This window comes from Rhinoderma darwinii, chromosome 2, assembly GCF_050947455.1.
Source record: "Rhinoderma darwinii isolate aRhiDar2 chromosome 2, aRhiDar2.hap1, whole genome shotgun sequence".
In the NCBI taxonomy this organism is placed as follows: Eukaryota; Metazoa; Chordata; class Amphibia; order Anura; family Rhinodermatidae; genus Rhinoderma; species Rhinoderma darwinii.
This window is the reverse complement of record NC_134688.1, coordinates 207,293,983-207,310,136: the sequence shown is the minus strand read 5'-3', so window position 1 is coordinate 207,310,136 and position 16,154 is coordinate 207,293,983. Positions and strand designations below refer to the sequence as shown.

The following is a 16,154-nucleotide window of genomic DNA, read 5'->3' as shown; positions in this document are numbered from 1 at the left end:
AATACAGCGTTCTGTTTCGACAGGGCGTTTTATTTCTACGCGGCCGTTTTTTGGATCCGGTTTTCATTGACTATATAGAAAAACAGATCCGTATTTTCAGACGTTTTTTTAGTAAGCGTGTGAACATACCCTAAAGGGTACAGCCACACGTTTTAATTTGCTGTGGTAATTTTCTACGGCAAATTCAAGAGAGACCCCAAAGGGAATATAATATTTAAAAAAAAAAAAAACACACACAACATTCTTGTGTCCGCGGGAGCTCCCGTAGCATTTGGTCCCTGCCCCCGGATGGTCCCCATACACCCAGCCTTCTGTGATGACATTTTGTCCCATTTGACAACTGCAGCTAAACAAAGGCTGCAGCGAACTCAATGGGGAAATTTTGCAACAAATGCGCGACTATTCTGCACCATAAATTGACTAGCTGCAGTTTTAAAATGTACTCCGTGTGTCGATAGGATTAGTTTAAAAAGGAGTCGGTCATCAGAAATTGGCCTATCAAAGAATCCGCACAGTACTATAGTGTTGCCTTGCCGGTCTTCATTTTCCAGACGTGTGGCTCCGTTGCAGCGTTAAAAACTTTATTCTTCATACGCAAATGAGCTTTTAAGAGCAACGACGGCATCACCGTTGCTCCAAACTCATCTACCGTCTAACCCCAGTCCGTCCATTTCTCCTTTGATTGACAGGGTCAGGCAGTGTAGAAACTGTGATCACGCCTGGCCCTCCTGAGCGCACCCACGCCTTGGCTTCTGAATCGGCGCATGCGCAGTACAGCACCCAGGTGTAGTGTGACGTAATCGGCACATGCGAAGTACAGCCGATTGGACCGCTGAAACTTCAATGCTGTAACGCATATGCACCGATTCAAAAGCCGAGGTGCGCTCAGGAGAATTCCGGGTCAGGCGTTATCATGGCTTCTACACTGCCTGGCCCCGTCAATCAAAGAAGAAAGGAAGGGACTGGGGATAGAAGGTAGAGCAGTTTGGAGCAACGGTGACGCCCTCGTGTCTCCGAAAAGCTAATTTGCATATGAAGAATAAAGTTATCGCTGCAACGGAGCCGCTGCTGCTTTGATAGGCAAATTTCTGGTGACAGACTCCCTTTAAATCTTATCCACTTTGCTGCTACTGTATTCCTCAATTCTGCAAATCCAGATAAAAAAAAAAAAAAAAAAAACTGCTGCAAATCCACTACATGTGAACATAACCTAAAATTTTGTTCACACACTGCAGATTTTTCCGTTGCGGATTTCAGAGCAAGTTTGCGTCAAAATCCGCTTGTGTTACAGGCGGATTTTGATAAAGCACCCAAAGGGTGAAATACTTAATAGAATTGACACGTTGCTTATTAGAAAATCCACATCATGCCCTCAATTCTTTAGTATGTGATGGAAGTGCTTACGGATACTACTAAACACTGGTATAAACAAGTCCTTGGCATTAGTTAATTTATATTGAATTCAAAATTGTAGATCGCCACATAAGCACCATGGGCACCAATGACGGACCACGTTTTTTAAACAGATTCACTACAAACATACTGCCTAACTTGGTTAACATTCATCTCTTCATATAATTAGTAATTCTATATTCAGATAGGAAAGGGAGGTTTTGGCGTTAATTCTTAGGGGTAGTTCAAACTGCGGTTTTTTTTTAGCGTGGATTTTGATGCAGAAACCACGTTGGAATCAGTGGGGTTTGATTTATTTTTTCCCCACTGGGCGGCTATTGGTCAATCACTTGAAAAAAAAAAAAAATAATTTGGCATGCTCATTCTTGGAGTGGCTGCCGCCTGTGACCTCCCATTGAAATCAATGGAAGAAAAAAAAAAAAAAAAAAAAAGGTTTTTTTTAATCACATTCTTCAGCATAAAAAAAAAAAAAAAGCGCTGGTGTTTCAAAATCTGCCTCAAATTCTTTCAGGTATTTTGCCAGACAAAAAAAAACACTATGTGAACTTATCCTTAGAAGTAAAAATGTTTAAAGATTTTTTTTTATTTCTATCTGAATAGATTTCCTAGTTCATGGTTTCTCAAGGAACCCAAATAGGTTGTCATGAAGATTTCGCCATAGATGGGACACCTGTGGGGATTAATGGCACAGTGACACGAATACAACGTGCAGTATTAAACAAGTCGTTTAAACACAAGCTGTTGATGTTCCCTTGGAGGACTGCCAAATACCTAAAAATTTGGAATTACAGTTTTTACCCAGGATAATCTCATAAAAGGTGCGGATTCTCGTTGCAGAGTCTTTAGGGCAATGCTTTGTATAAGTCTGCGTTCATATCGGCGTCACAAATTCCGCTTGGATCTGCTACAGAGGCTCCTATCAAAAACGACGACAGACCACCATGACCGACCATGGGTTCCGTTAGGCGCCGTTCATTTACACGTCCGAAACAAAGTAATCACCTAAAAAAAAAAAAAAGTAGTCTTTGTTCAGATGGTTGAATAAACGGCCCCTATGACAGCCGTATACTTTGTGCTATAAATAGGGTTAGAGGGAAGTCTACACCTACATTGTTGGCGCAAAGCACAGTGCCTGTTCATATAGCCAGTTTAAAGTCAATTGGTCTACCACGCATTGCAGTCAACTTGCAGCAAAAATCGGATTCAACCAAGACGTGTGAATAGACCCCAAGGCCCCATGCACAGGACCGTAAAAACTCTCCGTAAATGCAATTGGCCACGGACACTTTTCCGTATCGCTAGGGATGGGTGTACGTGCCGTAGAAATGTTCCGAAAATGATGGCACATGTCCGTTCTTTGCCGTTTTACGGGAAAACACGGGCGGCGGGCTGTGATTCTGGGCACGGCCGCGTGCATTGGGCCTAACTGAAGAGTATATGTGGAATCAGTGGATAGTTTTTGTTGCCAATTACTTTATTCCATGGGGCACTGGAAATTTTCCGTTACAAGTAACCAATGGTCAGTATCGAAAGCCTAAGTGTTTATTCACACACACCACTTTTTTTTTCTCACAGAAAGATTACGTGAATAAATCTTAAGGGATATGTAAAAGTTTTTTTTTTAAAATAAACTATTACTTTTTCAGATAGAAGCAGTATTGAGTGCTGAAACCAAAATCCGTCAGGTCAGCGGGACTGACTGCTTCGGTGACAGCGGATCCTGTGCGTTTCCGACACGCAGAATAGAGCGGTTATCGATCACATCTAAAGTTCATAACTTAGATGTGATAGATAACAACTGGATCCTGTGTGTCCTAAACACGCAGGATCCGCTATCACCGAAACAGTCAGTCTCGTTGACCTGACGGATTCGGGTTTCAACACTCGATACTGCTTCTATGTATCCAGGATACATAGAAGCGGTGTCTGAAAAAGGAAAAATTAATAATTACAAAGTTGCACCACACAAAAAAAAAAACCTTCAAAAAGGCGTACATATCCTTTAATGCCACTCAGAACCGGAGTACTGGGCCATGTGCATAAGCAGCAGATATTTTCCACTATGGAGATAGCCTGAAATCCACAGCAAATCTGTGACATTGTAGATCATGCTCTATTCAGCATGCTCTCATATAGGCATGGATTATATTTTTTCACTGCATGTGTTTCAGGGGGGGGGTGTCTTCTAAACCCCATTCATATGTATTACACTGTACTTTATTGCAGATTTTCAGTGCAGATGATGGATTCACTGTAGTAAGGCAGAATCTCTCAGCCACCTCCTTCCACCAGTCATATTCTCAAGGTTCCTCGGAGCTCAAATCTGTACTGTTGTATGAAGGGGTTTTGCAGTGACAAAAACAACATCATAGGAGCAGAGCAGCAGAAATAACGGACCCACCAGTTGTGTTGCACCATAGACAACACTGGCGGCCAACGGAACCCATTGACCTTAATGGTTTCCATCGGGGTGTCCTTGGTTTTACCGGAAATAGTGCAGCATGCCCAGCTATTGTTTCCGGTAATTTCAGACGGATCTGCGACAGAGGCTCAGTCATGTGAACGAGGCCTTACGCATGCTGGACCCACTTCTGGTTTTACCTTACGAATATGATTTCAAAATACTGATCATAATATGCAAGTGAAGCTGGCCAAAGACTTAGGGGTACAGTGATGAAATGACATCATCAGCTACGATCATAACGAATTGTCTAGAACAAGATGATGTCATTGTTGCGATTCCTGAAAGCAGTAAATAGATCATTTAAAAAAAAAAAAATCATCATCTCGTCACAGGTATGATGAAATACAATTGTGGTTGCGTCGAGGCCTAGGTTCCAACAAGTTGAACTATTAATTGATGTGCGGTTCTATGGTAGAAACCATTCTTAAAGCAACATACTGCCAAATATTGCTGAGAACAGGTTAGTATGTTTACCTCCAGAACGTTTAAACACTAAAACTTGGATCGCCTAATCCCTCTGAACAGGTTATGTGTACTCAGAAATAATTTGTCAACTTTACAAGGTGTTAGTAAATTAACATCTATAACACCAATGCACAAAATGGAGAGTAAAGTACCAAATAATGGACGTATTCTGCTAGCAAGAAGACAAACCGAAAAAAACAAAACTGTATACTAATGTTCTAGCACCTACATATAGAGCAGTCCGCACAGGCTGGAGCAGTAGGTTTTCTGACGGTTAGTACACAGCCAATACAAGCTACTTCCATGACGGCATATAAATAAACAGGGACACGAGGCCATAACCTTTAGGAGAGGTTTCTCATTGCTCATGTCATTAGGGCTTGTTCACACGTAACGAAATGCTGCAGAAAACTTCTGCAGCATTTCCGCTTAAACTAGCAGACAGTCTGCACCATTTCCTGCAGGAAATAGTGCGGATTTTGCAAGGTAATATCTCCTCGGAAACACACAGGAATTCAGTCCACTTTCCGCCGCAGTATTGGACATGCAGCGGTACTAAAAATACGCACCGCAGGTGAATTTCTGGAGTGAAAATTTCCGCAGCGTGTGGATCACAATTGTTCATCATCACCCACTTTGCTGCTACAGTATTCTGCGTATTTTCCGTCCGCAGTTCCGGAAGGAAAATACGCAGCAATGCTGTTACGTGTAGACAAGCCCTTACAGTAGTTAGTTACATTAATACACACATTCATTGGGCGCAAGTTACACAACGTGTGTGTGATACAATTCCTCCCACCACAAGGATACCTCTTATTAGATCTATGGCTTCTCCATAAAGTGGTTTTATTAGAATTATTAATGAAACTCCAGTGTGATAACCTGGTCTTACTGAGTGGCCCTTGCGTGATGGATGGCTCCATAGGGTGCAAGAACCGTCGGGTGTTATTTACTGCAAAAAAACTAAAAGTCAACAGCATGCTGAACTGGACTTGGGTTTTCTATGTAGATTAACTGTATCATTGTGGATCAGTTGGTCCGATCTGTCTTCAATTGCCAAAACCCTTCTGACAGCTTCTTCAAATGCTGCCGCCACGTTGGTGGCATCTTTAGCACTCGTCTCGAAATATGGATGGTTCCCATTGTCTCTGCACCAACCCTGAGCGTCTTCCGTGGATACTTGCCGTTCGCTGATGTCAATTTTGTTTCCCAAAACCACAAATGGGAAACTGTCTGGGTCTTTGACATCGGCGTAGTAGATGAATTCTTTCTTCCAGTTGTTTAGGTTCTGAAAGCTTTGCGAGTCATCTACACTATATGTGAGCAGGCAACAGTCAGATCCCCTGTAAAAAGGGGTCCTCAAGCTCCTGAACCGTTCCTGGCCCGCAGTGTCCCAAATCTGCATGGTGACCATATGGTTGTCTACTTCAAGCTCCTTGTTCAAGAACTCCACGCCTATCGTGTGAAATAACTGAGTGTCAAACTTGTTGGTAACGTATCGATTCATCAGAGAACTCTTTCCCACACCTCCATCTCCCAAGAGTATGACTTTCAGTAATGAGGACTTTGAAGCCATTGTAGAAGTTATACAAAAAGATCTGTCTTCAATATGTTGTTCTAGGAAGAAAAAAAGAAAAAAAAAAAAAAAGGAAATTAAAATTAATTTTTAACATGACAATCAATGACGCACTTGACAAACACTTAAGATCTAGCCAGTGATCGTATCAGGACAACACCCTGGTCTTGTGCAACATTAGAGGATAAAGATCATATTACGAGGAATGGAGGATCTACAACACTAACCTAGCATGAACATAGGAGAGGGTAGAAAGTTAGCACAGAAGGTCTGCAAAGAAGCACTCTACTCCTGGCTGATTAAATTAAAGGGGGTCACTGGACAGGCTCCACAACTCTTATAAGGCTACGGTTCAACAGCGCCGCCCTAGAGTCAGCCAACTATCCTGATCGCAATTTCCTTTTTTTTGTTAATGGGAAAAAATTGAAGTAGTGCACACGTTGCTGTGATTTTACCACAAATCATGGACAAACAAATGTCGCCATAGAGCTCAGACCTAAGAAAGGTGTTGTGCTCCGCTCTACAAAGAAAATGCCAGAATCTGTCATGTGATGCGTCTTAGCCAATCACAAAGTAACTACATGACAAGTCCCGGCCTCTTCATGGTGTACTCCTCGGAGTGGATTTTAAAATGCTGGTAAAAGATGATTTTGTACACCAGTTTATAATAGGATAGGTAACCCTATGCATTGTCTGGACTAGTAGACCTGTGACATCATCATGTTAGGCTTGGCTGCTTCCACTCTAGAGGAAGGTTTCTGCTGCTGAAAGCGGTTTCCTAGCCAATGTTCTCCGGAGACACATTTTTAAACCAAATCCCACCAAATCCAAATAGTTGTTCAAGAGGAGATGGACCCCTATTTTCTTTGCCAGGTTTCTTAAATACTGCAATAATTTTTGTAAGGTCTTGCTTGCATTCTGTGGTTTCTTCAATATTAAATTTAGGAATAATAATAAAAAAAAAAAAAGAAAAAAAAAAAAAAATTTACTTGCGTTCTTACCTTTTTGTTTCACTGTCAGACATCACTCAGCAACTAAAAAAATAAATAAACAAAAAAAAAGTGTTAAGTAACATTTGTTTCAAAGAATTGACACTTACACAATCTGTTCAGATGTTCGGAAAAAAAATAAATGGTCTCTCCCCCTCACAATTAGGTGCTGTGTGCACCCTGGTTTACATGTATGAAAACTAGGACACAGCCCTGGATCCGTCGTATGTCAGATACCATCTGCGCCCGGAGGAGCCCTTTAATACGGAGTTCACACAGAGTTTTTTACAGGCAGAAAATTAATCTGCCTGCACGCCTTTTGCCGCGTTTTTTCACTTGCGCCCATTGAGTGTCACAGGCAAAAATACGCTTTCCCTGCCTCCCAATGATGTCAATGGGAGGTCAGAGGCGTAAACACCCGAAGATAGGGCATGTCGCTTTCTTTCTCGCAGTAAAAAACGCGTCTGTCTCCCATTGAAATCAATGGGAGGCATTTTCGGCCATTTTGTGGCGCGTTTTCCGCGTAAAAAAACTCTGTGTGAACCGGGCCCTGTTCACACTGAGTTTTTTGACGAGGAAAAAGTCGGAAAAAAAACGGCCGAAAATGCCTCCCATTGATTTCAATGGGAGACAGACGCGTTTTTTACTGCGAGAAAGAAAGCGACATGCCCTATCTTCGGGTGTTTACGCCTCTGACCAGGAGAAAACAGCCCCGTCATTTCAGCCGTAACGGCATGTGCAGGCGCTTGAACGCCGCGTCCATTACAGACGTAACTGGAGCTGGTTTTCCATGGAGTCCATGTAAAATGAAATAAAAGGAGGTGGTTTTCTTTTTCTCATCATTTCTTGAGCAACTGTTGCGCAAATCATGCACATGTGCGTCCGTGTGCTGTCTGTGATTTTCACGCACCCATTGACTTCAATGGGTGTGTGATGCGCAAAAAACGCTCAAGTATAGGACATGCAGTGAGTTTCACGCAGCGGACATACGCTGAGTGAAAAACACGGAATGTCTGAATGACCCCATTGACTTACATAGGTCCGTGCGACGCGTGTGATTTTCACGCGCGTATCACGGACGTGAAATACGCTCGTGTAAATAAGGCCCAAGTCTTTCGCTTTTCCTGGAAGCTCTATATACATGTGCAGACGATTAGAATCATCATTTTACAATAAACGATACTAGTGTCCAGATTAATATTCTGATCGAGAGACACATTTACGTTTTTCAATTTGTCCATGATTTTTGACGAAGTTGTCCTAGCAAAAACAAATAAGGAATTTGGCAACTCTGGAATAGTCGGTATATACATAAGGGGCATGTGGCTGCACTGTATGGCATAGGGGAAGCGGCACCTGTGGCTGCACTAAGTGGGATTGTAGCAGAATTAAGGTATATCATAGCTTGATTTATGTTAATATTTTAGGCATACAATTATTTTTATTTAGTGTTTTTTTTTTTAAACCACTCATTTTTAGTTAATATTTTTGTGCCCCCAGTACTCTCAATTCTATTGAATGCAGAAAGTAGTCCTGAAGTATGCCCCAATAACAGGAATATGTAGAAATGATGGTAACAATCCACAAAGAAGGAAACTGTTTAGGTGATAAAGTATTTTTAATGAAAAACTACCAGCTGACAACCAGAACCATGCAAGCTTTGTATTGAAGTCTGTAGCCGCACACGGGTCACATGACTGTAGCATGAGAACATCAGCAATAAAGAGGCAATAGGAAACTTATGACATCCCAGCCAAGGAAACGGTACAACTGAACGCAGCAAATTCTACAAATCCTGCCTCTAATTAACCCTTTAAAGTCCAACCTATTTTGGGCTTTAAAGGGGTTATTCAGGATTTTACAATATTAGATGGGGGGGGGGCGAGGGTGTCCAACTGCAGGCACCCGTGCCGATCAGCTGTTTGAAGGGGCCACCTCTCCCTCTTTAGATGCTGTGGTCACGAATGACCGCAGCATCTAAGGTGTTAAACAGCTGGGTTCCTCTGATTCCAGGCGGTATAGCAGGAGTTGGGAGCCTGCTGTTGATTGTATGGGCACAGCGTCTGTGCTTGCGCAATCCTCATGACATACATGTACGTCATGGAGCCTTTATGTAAGGCCATTCTTGACATACAGGTACGATGGCGCTTTAAGAACTTCAGGGAAGAATCATACACCAAACTACTTTGTGAACCAATATACGGTTGGCAAAAAGTGCCAATATGGCTAAAGCTGGCCACATGCGATTTCAAATGGCTGACAGAGGAGATAACGGATGCCACCATAAGAATATAAAAAGACTTTGTTCTTGGTTAGTCATTTGCATGAGGGAATGTGGCCGATTAATGGCCAATAGTCGGCTAAAACTGCCTAAACCAGCTTCACCGATCTCATGGACAGCTGCCTTCACATCACAGGTGGCTCTGACATATGCCAACATATAGGTATAGGATCCGATCACTATTTTTTTTTTTACCTCGATGATGCTGTATGGAATAGCATAGCTCTCTACCATACAGTATAAAAAAGAAAAAAAAAAAGGGGACACTATGGATAGGCTTGGCATATGCACCAGAAGCTATCCCAGTACATACGACAAAATGTTTAAATGTATTGTGAACACAGCAACAATTCTAGGGGAGAATACCTTCGTAAATACAGAATGCAATGGAAAACAACAACTTTTTTGTCATGGATTCCGTATGAACAAGCGCTGTATGAAATCTGTGGCAAATGAGCAGCCGGTCACTGGTCACAAAGGTGATGTCACTAAGGGCAGAATGTCATTACAGCGGCCAAAAAATGGAAGCCCCGGAAAACCTCTGTAAGGCCCTGTTCACACGGAGTTTTTTGACACGTTTTTTGACGCGGAAAACGCGTCGGAAAACGCGCCAAAAACGACCCAAAATGACTCCCATTGATTTCAATGGGAGACGGAGGCGTTTTTTTACCGCGAGTAAAAAAAACGCCTCGCGGCAAAAAGAAGGGACATGACCCTTCTTGATGCGGTTTCCGCGTCCAAAACCGCATTGAAAGCAATGGGGACACGTCAAAAAACACCTCGAACTAGTGAGGTGTTTTCTGACGAGTATATTGCCGAGTGTTTTGGAGGAGTTTCTTGCAGGAGTCGTCTCCTGCTGATAGTCCAGCCCAGCAAGGGGCTGTCATTTCCTGTCTGCTCGTGGAGCCTGAAAAACATCGTGGACAGAACTCAGGGATACAGAAAACCGAAGTCCTGCATCCAAATCGAATACAAGTAAGTGCAATTGCTCCTATGTTCCATACATGCTATACATGTATGGAGCTGTGCAATTTTTTTTTTAGAATTTTTTTTTTAGATTTTTTTTTTCAATTTTTTTATTTTTAATTTTTTAATTTTGTTATGCAGTTGTTCATGTATGTCATCTCTTTTTTATTTATTTTTAACATTTCAGGAACAGAAATGACGACAGCAGAGGTGTACCACCGAATGGACATTGATGTTGGGAAATTGATTCAAGAAGTAAGTATACTTTTTTTTTTTAATGTGGGCCTGTTCACATCAGCGTGGTTTCCGCTGAGGGGTTCCGTCGGTGCTTTCAGTCAGGGGAACCCCTCAACGGAAAGGCAAGTGTGAAGTGGTGACAGATCCGTTGCTAATGGTTTCTGTTTGTCCCCGTTGTGCAAAGGGTTCTGTCGTTTCGACTGAACCAATACCGCAGTGTAGGGAATCCCATTAGCAACGGATCCATCAGCATTGAAGTCAATGATGATGCAAACAGAAAACAATGTTTTTTTTAATGTGGGCCTGTTCACATCAGCGTGGTTTCTGCTGAGGGGTTCCGTCGGTGCTTTCAGTCAGGGGAACCCCTCAACGGAAAGGCAAGTGTGAAGTAAGTTCCGTTTGCATCACCATTCATTTCAATGACAGAAGGATGTCAGGCTGGGTTCACACGACCATGTTACGTCCGTAATGTACGGAACGTATTTCAGCCGGAAGACCCGGACCGAAGACAGTGCAGGGAGCCGGGCTCCTAGCATCATAGTGATGTACGATGCTAGGAGTCCCTGCCTCGCTGCAGGACAACTGTCCCGTACTGTAATCATGTTTTCAGTACGGTACAGTAGTTCCACGCAGAGGCAGGGACTCCTAGCGTCGTACATCACTATGATGCTAGGAGCCCGGCTCCCTGCACTGTCTTCGGTCCGGGTCTTCCGGCCGAAATACGTTCCGTACATTATGTACGTAACATGGTTGTGTGAACCCAGCCTCATGCGTGTGAAAACCTCGGCAAAAACCGCCTGGAAAACCGCCTCAAAAACCACGTCAAAAACCACGTCAAACATGAAAACCTCCAGGGTCAGTTTTTACAGGAGGAATTTTCCTCCTGCAAAAAACTCCGTGTGAACAGGGCCTAAGGCTGTGTTCACACAGTTATTTTCAGGAGGAAAATTCCTCCTGCAAAAACTGCTCCAGTAGGTTTTTGCACAGTGGTTTGACAAAAAAACTCGTCAAAACACTCGTCGAGGTTTTTTTTTCCTCTTTGACTCATTGGAATGGGTTTTGGAGGCGGAAACGGCCTCAAAGATGGGTCATGTTGCTTCTTTTTACCACAACGATTTTTTTTACTCGTGGTAAAAAAAAAACTCGTCTGCCTCCCATTGAAATCAATGGGAGGCATTTTCGGGCGGTTTTTGAGGAGTTTTTTGGCGTGGTTTCTGCCCCAAAAAACTCGTCAAAAAACTCCGTGTGAACAGGGCCTAATACACGTGATTGCAATGGTCAATGTAAGGTCTTATTCAGACAGGCCTGTTTCACCATTGTTTAACTATATGTATTGCAGATCTTACAACGAAAAACGTAAAGAACCATAAGGCCCTGTGCACACAGACTTTTTTGCAGATTTGGATCTGCCTGCACGCCGTTTGTTGCATTTTTTGCCCGTGGCCATTGAGTGCCGCGGGCAAAAACGCCACAAAAAACGCTTTCTCAGCCTCCATTTAAGGCAATGGGAGGTCAGAGACGTAAACGCCCGAAGATAGGGCATGTCGCTTCTATTTCCAACGAGACCGTTTTTCCGCTCATGGGGAAAAAAAACGCCCCTGCCTCCCATTGAAATCAATGGGAGGCATTTTTGGCCGGTTTCCGCGTCAAAAAAAACTCAGTGTGAACAGGCCCTTAGAATGTAGGAGTTAAATAATGATTAAAAGTCACATTTTTAACAGAAGATAATGCAGGAAAGATGGCGTACAGGGTCTGTTCTAGCTGAAGTGACAATACGTCAACATAATGAAGTGAAAAGAACGAACTAGAAATTGCAGCGGAAGTCGCCTTAATGCAATGCCTCCTGAAAATGACTGTAGTCTCAAATATGAGTCATGAGGCCGATATAATGAGAGAGATCATGCTCCACATTCATTCTGAAGTCACGTGCCTCCTCCAACTCAGAAAATGGGAAGCAAAAGAAGATTATTGCAGAGTACAAATAAAAAAAATAAAATGGGGGGAAACTATAAAAAAATAAAATAAGAAAAGTCAGAATCCGGCTGGGCAGCGTCATAGCAAATGCAGCGACTCAGAATAGATTCAGTGATAGAACGTTACACTATTCCAAGTGTTAGAAAATTCTAAGAAATAGCGTATTGTCCCCATAGTAACAAAAGTGCTAAGAACCAGTACAGAAGTCTACTGAGGAATGAACTAGCTTTAGGCTGGATTCACACACAGCGATTTTGTGATGCTTTTTTTAGTGCATCCAGATGTTACATTAAAGTCTATAGTAAAATATCAAATGCACCACATACAACTGCGTTTTGACTTGTGGCATTTGAGGCAATTTTGTGGACAGTGGTCTGGGTGTAGTTTTTTTTTTCCAGTCGTTTTTCCCATAGGATTCTGTATCGGACTTTAAAAACGGCAGGAAAAAATAAAAACCCCAAAAAAAGACGCATGTACAAAAATGACACCACACAAAAACTGCCACTTCAATAACGCTAGCAATTTTTAGATGCAGTTTAAAACGCCATAAATTTTCTGTGTGTGAATGAGGCATTAAAGGGGTTGTCCGGCCACAGGATAGTTTTTCATACTATTGACCTATGATCGGTGGTCCCCTGGGCACCGGACGTTACGCACAGTATGCAGTGTTCGTGCCGGAAGCAGATGGCGCCGCACACTGAATAGCGGCCGTGCTGAAGAACTGCAACTCTGCTGTTATTCATATTGAATAGGAGTAGAGCTGCAGTACTGCAGCTCGGCCGCTATACCGTGACTGGAGCCATCTGTTTCCTTTACGGACATGGCAGCCAGAGCAACTGATCGTACAGGTGTCGGACCCCCACCGATCATATACTGATGACCTATCCTGTGGCAAATGGACTACTCAAGTCTGCAGATTGACCGATCTCACATACAACTTCGGTCTCTGCCATACTCACCTTCGGAGTCTTTTATGTAGGATCAACAGCCTATTGAACTTGTTAGAAAACCACTAGAGCAAGTAGTCAGCGATCCCCCCCCCGTCATTCTTCATCGGCTGACCCATTCCATATAGTCTGCTCTCCCTGCTTACTATCTGGTGGGATCACGCAGCATCTATTCACCCGGTCACCACTGCTAAAAGACTCATCTGGAGACCAGCACTTCTAGAGTACACAATGAGCATCATAGATTGCTATTTTCCATGTATCATTCACCATACTCGCACAGTTCCGGGACCTCGGCTGTAAAATACCGGATCCTGCTGCTAATGGTTTTATTGATCAAGGGTTAAAAGTAAATCTGTGCTTCTATGCACAGAAAGCAGAGTATAGACCGCTAGCAATATATGATTTTTCACCGAGAAACAGCACCCCTCTTGCCCATAGGCTGTGGCTGGTATTGCAGCTCAGCCCCATTTTCCTTTCTATGTTAAAGTTTGTTATTCCTAGTCATGTTCTCTGTAGCGGTCACACATATACCACCATAGAACAATGAAAAGCATAGAAAATGTGGTGATGATGATGTAAAGTACATTCAATCGAACGGGCAAAAAAAGCTGGTGAACAAGGGTAGTCTTCAGAGTTCACTATATGACCACGATAGTACGCCATCATCTTGACCGTTGTTTGTTGGAGTTTTTACATCAATTACAAGGTTACTTGCGACTTTTTCCCCCCAAAGGGAACAATGGAAGTTGATGTGGGACTATGAGAAGCCCCTGAATTAAGGTTTTCCATTACAGCATTCTGACATACCACAAGTCCCATTTATGGGGTCCAGAAGGTAACAGTTCATGTGCCCCCACCTTTCCACTGAAATAGGAGTTATGGAAATCTATGCGCTCTCTAGACTTCTATGTAAGATGCCGGTGAAGAGGTGACGGCGCGCGGACGATCATTGATAGGAAGTGGTGCCAGTGCCCATTCATTCTTATCTGCAAGGATCCCACCCATCTCACATGTGCTTGACGTGTCAGACGTTATTAGAAACAGTCACTAAAATGTCAGGGTGCAAATAAAACTCTGGGCGCAGGCAAGTGACATCTACACAAAACCGATGCTCCATAAGGACATAAAAGGAGAGACTTTTTTGTGTATCTTTTTTGATAAATATGGCTTTTTGGGGGGTGCCACATTTCTCAAGCCCTTGTGCTACTTTTCCGACATTGATAGATTGCTAAATTGTGGTGGAAAAGGCGTCCACGTGACGGATTTACTAACTTTTACCTGTTGTAACTATATAGTATGCACCGAACTCCCAACAGGCGGGCACAATGTTAGGGAATACACAATTCTCTTACTGATTGGTTATAGAGTACAACGCTAGTGAAGTGGACTACAGGCCCCAGCACACCGCGAGCGGCTCAGAGTTGGAAGCAGGCATGAAAATAAACCGATGATCGCTCCACTTATTGTTTCTGATGAGATCAGCAAGTTAGATGGAGTTTTTTTAATGTAAATAAAAAAAGTTTTATCATTGTATTATAAGTTATTCAACTTTCCGATATACTTTATTAGAGCTCTGCTTGCACTCAGTGAATTGAACCTGGAGCCTTGAGAACCAGTTCTGGTACTTTACAACGGACGCATGGCTTATCAATAGAGAGCTCGGAGAAACTCAACAAGCCGCAATCTGTGGGATCGGCGCATTATCAGGACAGGTTTCAGGCTAGGACTTCGTGGCGACTTTTTGTTGCAGGACTTTCCAGTTTGAGTGACAGCCGCAGTCCACGGGAATATACATGAAGCTCGATGTATTCCAATACACTACAGCTGCAACTCAATACAGAAGAGTTATCGTGGATGTAAACAAGCAGTTGTTGAAACACACATAAAAAAAATAAGTATATTGAAAAGTTTCCGAACTTTTCATAAGCTTAGAAATCTGGCTACTTTGCGAAAGAAAAAAAATGGTGCCAGATGTCTTCCAATGCAGGACAGATAATAACAAGGTGTCGCCAGCACAGGGCAGGGTACAACTGCAGAGTCATGAGGCGCTTCCCTCCTACAGCAGGATCTAATACAAGTCTATCATACACATATAGACCACGGTGCAGCAGAGCCCCTCCATATACTCCAGGCAGCGATCAACATGTATGATATCACGGACCACTGTATGAACGGACTCATTCACCAGTAAGGCCAATGGTTAGAAATGACATCACAAGCCTGACGTCACAGTGAAGAGCCGCGTCATGACTCGCGGCCTCGCAGACTACTTACAACTCAAGCACAAACCTGTTGTGTGAATGATGCCAATGAAGTTTGCAGCCTCGGAAGAACGCAGCAGCGACCGTCTATGAGGTGCGGGCTCTCTGTATACCCGGCTTCTTCTCCGCCGCCAGGGGAAACAACATGGCGAGCGTCAGCACCCCGTCACGTCTCTAGCTGTGGGCGGGCACTGCGGCTAAAAGTGGCAGATAGGTCAGCCAATGAGAGGGCGCGCCGCACACATGATTGCTGTTGACAGTAGTGTAGTGTCAGCAGAGAGTGTGGGTGGGGAGGGTCATGTGACTAGCTCTGTCATGTGTCTAGTAGGTTTCATAAGAGAACAGCTCCCCATAGTGGTCCGACACGGCCACAACAGGTCCCGTGAGGTAGATCAAGCAGATCATTTGCTGCTGGGGTTTATCACGTTTGTGTCATTTCACAGCTATAGTGTCCCCATAAAATGGTACAGCCAATGGGTAACGCTGATCGGGAACAAATCATATTAACCGCTCAATGACTAGAGTGATTGCCTTATCTTTTTTTTTTCGTGACATATAGGGCTGTTTTTTCATATAGT

General features: G+C 43.2%; 1 protein-coding gene across 1 annotated transcript; it reads right to left on the bottom strand.

Moving 5' to 3' along the window:
- Window positions 1-698: 698 nt before the first annotated feature.
- RAB9A (RAB9A, member RAS oncogene family) lies at window positions 699-15,849 on the bottom strand. The gene is made up of 3 exons (XM_075852760.1): window positions 15,605-15,849; window positions 6,920-6,952; window positions 699-5,959 (listed from the first exon to the last, which is right to left on the bottom strand). Exon 3 carries the CDS (start codon window positions 5,916-5,918, stop codon window positions 5,313-5,315), a length of 606 nt encoding a protein of 201 aa, XP_075708875.1. The 5' UTR covers window positions 5,919-5,959; window positions 6,920-6,952; window positions 15,605-15,849; the 3' UTR covers window positions 699-5,312.
- Between the last annotated feature and the right edge of the window lie 305 nt (window positions 15,850-16,154).